Source organism: Cyprinodon variegatus, unplaced genomic scaffold, assembly GCF_000732505.1.
Source record: "Cyprinodon variegatus isolate N-32 unplaced genomic scaffold, C_variegatus-1.0 Scaffold126, whole genome shotgun sequence".
Classification (NCBI taxonomy): domain Eukaryota; kingdom Metazoa; phylum Chordata; class Actinopteri; order Cyprinodontiformes; family Cyprinodontidae; genus Cyprinodon; species Cyprinodon variegatus.
In genome coordinates this window covers 983,879-988,697 of record NW_015150579.1, presented here as the reverse complement: position 1 = coordinate 988,697, position 4,819 = coordinate 983,879, and the positions used below count along the sequence as shown (strand labels likewise).

The 4,819-nt window shown below is 36.4% G+C and overlaps 1 protein-coding gene across 2 annotated transcripts in view; it reads left to right on the top strand.

Annotated features, from left to right (window-relative positions):
* The window catches only part of endov (endonuclease V), a 56,786-nt gene that overhangs the window by 7,662 nt on the left and 44,305 nt on the right, over nucleotides 1–4,819 (top strand). For both annotated transcript variants that reach the window (XM_015375795.1, XM_015375793.1), the window contains exons 4-5: nucleotides 1,788–1,827; nucleotides 3,497–3,609. In XM_015375795.1, coding sequence (XP_015231281.1) covers nucleotides 1,788–1,827; nucleotides 3,497–3,609 — 153 coding nt within the window. The remainder of the gene's footprint in view (nucleotides 1–1,787; nucleotides 1,828–3,496; nucleotides 3,610–4,819) is intronic.

The window sequence follows — 4,819 nt, the reverse complement described above, 5'->3', positions numbered from 1 at the left end:
TGAAAACTTGTGATCAATCATCAAGAGACAAGTGGACAAACGGAAACCTAGGAATTCTGACCAAATGGACAAACTTTGATTGTGCAAGAATGGACTGCTATCAGTCAGGATTTGGTCCAGAAGTTGATTGAGAGCATGCCAGGGAGAATTGCAGAGAAGAGGGGTCAACACTGCAAATATTGACTTGCTGCATTAACTCATTCTAACTGTCATTAAAAGCTTTTTGTTACTCATAATATGATTGCAATTGTATCTCCGTATGTGATGACAACATCTGACAGATACACATGAAAACCAGAGGGCAGCAGATCATGTGAAAATATTTGTGTCATTCTCCATACTTTTGGGGATGTGTGTCTGTACTTACTATCAGCAGCTCAGTGGATGCTGTTGTAGGAGCATCATAGCATAGAACCTGCATGATAAGTTGTGAAATGATCCAACAGCATAATATTCCACAAGTAACAGTTCCTAGTGTTCTAATAAAATATTTTGTAGATTTAAAGTAGGACCTAAGCAGTGCTGATTTCGTCAAGGATGACGGTAAAACAATTATTTGTTGATGCTCCTTTTTTTCATGATGATAATGAAAACTGAAAGGCTAAATATTGATATTTGTTGACGAAAACTTGAGAGTCATGGGTCTGAGTTTTTGTCGACATGATTAGACTAAATAAAAATTAGATTTTTAAATTAATAAAAAATTGGATTATGTCGAATCGAATCATATCTTTGTGTAAGTGTCGATATATATATCATATCGTGAGCTGAATATCAGACATCGTATCGTGACATTAGTATATCGCTACGGCCCTAATGTGAACTCTGTAAATCAGGCCGTCTCGTCCAATAGCACTATCTGAGCTCACACATGACAAAAGGATTAGAAGAATTAAATCTGATTTGTCAATATAGCGTGTTTCTGGATAGCAACAGCAATCTGCTCAATCAAGAAAGAAGATTTTACACCTTGTTGTCAACAGGAAAAACTGTGAGCTTTAAATTTTTTCTCCCACGATGCTGCTAGTAGCTCCAGAACACAAGTACAGCAGTAGTCTGAAAACAAAGCTTAACATGTTGAAAACCTATAGAATTATTAGTCTTACACGGCTTTATAAAAAAAGCAAAGGACTTTAAATTCTGTTCCAGATTCAACAGCGAGCCACAAAGTGAGTTCTTCAACTTGGCTCTACTAGATCTGATGCAACAAGTCGGGTTTACTCGCAATAATGAAATCCATTTCGGTTCATTTCACACAGCCTCTAATTAGGAGTCACATTACCGAGGTTCAGCTTGGTTCACTTCAAACACGTTAGATCAGCCAGAGCTTCTGTGACAACTCTCCTCTGTTCTCCATCTCACTGTTCCTCCATGTGTCGTCTCTAAGTCATCCCCACCCACTCACTTCTGTTTGTCACAGCCCACATGCCTCCCCCCTCCCTCGCCTCCTCCCCGCTGTCTCGCCGTCCCCACGCACGCAAATGTGCAGAAACAGTCAGGGCTTCACACATGCAGGTTTAACTTCGACTGACACAGTCCCTGCAGCCTCACTGCAAGTTTTCAGCATAAAGACAATAGCTGCTGAATCACCTTTGGCCACAGACTTCCCCACAAAGGAATCACCTCAAGTCATATTAAAAATAAAAGAATAGCAATTAAAGTAATTCTCAAACTGCCTTTCAGGACCATAGGTGATGGATGAAGCTTTTTAATTCTTCAGCTGTAGCTTTATTATTATTCTATTAAAGCTGATTACATGCAGTAAATGTTCTGTGTCCTGTTAACAGGTGGTGTTTGTGGATGGGAACGGTCTGTTCCATTACAGAGGTGTGTGAGTACGTCTTCACTGTTATTTGTGTGGATTGTTTTGTCTTGCTAATAATCTGACAATTATTCATTTCCTGTTAAAACTAGCTTATTTAGGGTTCTATTAAGATTTACACAAGATCCGCCCTTTTTGATTTGACGCCATGTGCTGTAATAACCGTATTATGTCATTGCGAACTAGATGATGCTATTAATTAATCCCATTAAGATAAAGATAACTGGTAGGATTTAAAAAAAATTCTCTTTAAGGAGACATCTTGGCTTTCACTGAGTCCAGATGAATTTTATTTATTATTTTTTTTAAATGCCAAACTGTTGTAACAGTTGTTTAAGAGCGAGACTAGAAAATACTTCTCTGCCTTTGTATTCAAATATATGTGAATATCTGTTTTTTTTTATAGTGTTGAGAGGCGAGACTACGATTGACGTTTTAAGCAACACTCACATGATACAAGGATGAATATGTAAAAATGCATCTACTATCTACTGTTAAGCAAAGCTGAAGGATATGTTGTGTGTCTGTTTCTAATGCAAAAACACCAGGCAAATATTCAGCCTCTCCACAGCCGGCTTAGTCCCCAAATTTAAATATTTTAGAAAACCTTTGGGCTTTGAGTGAAGGAGAAGAGAGAAAAGGAAACTGGATTATTTAGTGAGATTGTGAATTGTAAAAATTCTGGTTTCTTTATGCTTCAGCCTATAGCTGTTCAAGGTTCTGGTCTTTGTTCAATCCAGAAAAAAAAACAAAAAAAAAACTTCAAGCCTATGAGATCTTGCCAAATAAGCCAAATAGAGATGTTGGTGTCATATTTCAGTTAGCACATTCCTTCAACGCTAGCCACTTTTCAACATCTTTACACCCTTCACATTTCATCAACCACTTCAGAGTGTTTAGAAATAAATGAGATGTAAAGAAATTGACTTTATTCTTTGAACATTTGTGTCGGATCAATTTCCGTCTTGTTTGGAAATCAGGTAAATATTTGTAGCAGGGACTCTTATTATTGCTGCACTTATTATATTGGACATCTTTAGCCACTGAATAAATTGGCTCAGACTGATTTAAGTTTCACAACCTTTTAGTGTGATATAAAGCTGCATGACCAAGGCCACCCCTATGTCTGGTCTAGTCTGTAGTATTAGTATTTAATTCATACCGCACAGATGCCTACTTATCTTCACATAACAATATAGAGAGTCCATATTTAAGCAGTAAACTGTCTTTCTTCTGAATGACCTTCTAAGGATCATGATTTTACTAAATTATTTAATCAGGCTTTTATATTCAGGGTCTCCCTGTCTAGACAAATGTCAACAGTGAGGAGTTCATCACAGCAATCACATAACCAGAGCCGACCCTAGATCGTATGCAGCAGGCTCTTTGATTTTGATTTCTTTGTGATCTTAAGTTAATTAAAATTAGAAATAAAATGACCATATTTTTTATTGACTGGTCAAATTAGTAAAGCTATTAAAAAAATTAAGATCAGATTTTCTGATCAAGAGCTTAAAGGAATTTTTTATTATTTTATATTCGCCCTTTTAAAACTTTCAAGCAACTTAAAAAATCAAGTAGGTATTTGAAAAGCAACTCTACATATGTTTATCTGTGTGATTAAATAGCAGCACTCTTTATTTTGAGAGAATCAGTGTTTTGAATCTGTTACAGAGTTCGGCCTGGCGTGTCATCTGGGCGTGTTATCTGGTCTTCCCTGTGTGGGCGTGGCCAAGAACCTGCTGCAGGTGCAGGGCGTGTTTAAAGACCAGCAGCACCAATCACAAGTGAGAACACCAACTGATATTAATCTAGTGATTAATCATAATGATTAAGACTAAACAAAAACAAAAAAACTCCAAACTACTGTATTTTTATCTTTGTTACAATTTTAGCAATTTTTTTTTTATTTTTTTTAATGGCTCATATGTCTTTTAACAATAAATGTAGTCTCAGAACTTCAAAGTAAATTTGTGTAAAAATCACCAATGTAAAGTTTGCTTGAAAACTATTTTCTGGGTTTTTATGTTGTTTTTAAATGAGGAAAAATATCTCGAGAGAAAATCAGATAAATAACTAATAAAAGTGGCTGGGGCTAAGGTGATACTGAGGAAGTTTTTTCTGTTTTAAAACAGCTATTTTCATAATAACAACAAAAATAAAGCAATCCCAGCTGCTTTATATATTTTGTTTCTATTAGTGGAGTTCATTTGCTTCTCATTTATTAGAGCCCCAACCTTGACTGAAGTCTGTTGATTAATTATTAAGTAAAGTTTTCAAAGAACAATTACATTTTTTCTTATTTTTATTTGTTGCTCACTTCAAACGTCAGAGAGGTGTGATGCAAAGGACAGACTTGGTCTTTGTGTGTGTTTCCTTTGCTTACGTATTGACCCGCATCCACATGTTTCTGTTTGTCAGAAGACTGTGTTTATGTTCCCCTTTGACAGTGTGACAAGCTCTTGTTGTGCAGCTAATGCTAATGAGATGCTCTGAATACAAATCAAGCTGGAAAAAAATACCTTTTGGTCTGGGCGTGCAGCTGTGACTGCAAAACCTGGATTTGATTAATATGCAAATGCTCATTTTGTTCCACTTTGGAGCCTCGGTGACCTAGACAAAGAAGAAAAAGAGCAGTTTAAAGTCAAAAATGTACCTGATGAACAAACATGCTGTTGCAGTCTAACACCACAGGTATCTGTACCAAAATAATTCAGTTTAACTCTTTTTACCAACTGAATACTCAGCTGTAAAAAGGGTCAACTTGTACCTTAGCATCTTTGATTCTTTCAAAAAATCAACTAAAGTTCAGTTCCAGCTACCTGCAGCATTCACATTGCATGAGATGCAACAACAACCCAGTTCTGTTGTTTCCAACAGCTGCACCTTTACATATATTTGCACGCACATTATATATATAAGTAGTTTTTCTTTTCCATCCATCCACCCCTCCATCCGTCCATCCATGGTTCTGTCCATCCATCCATATACATCCAT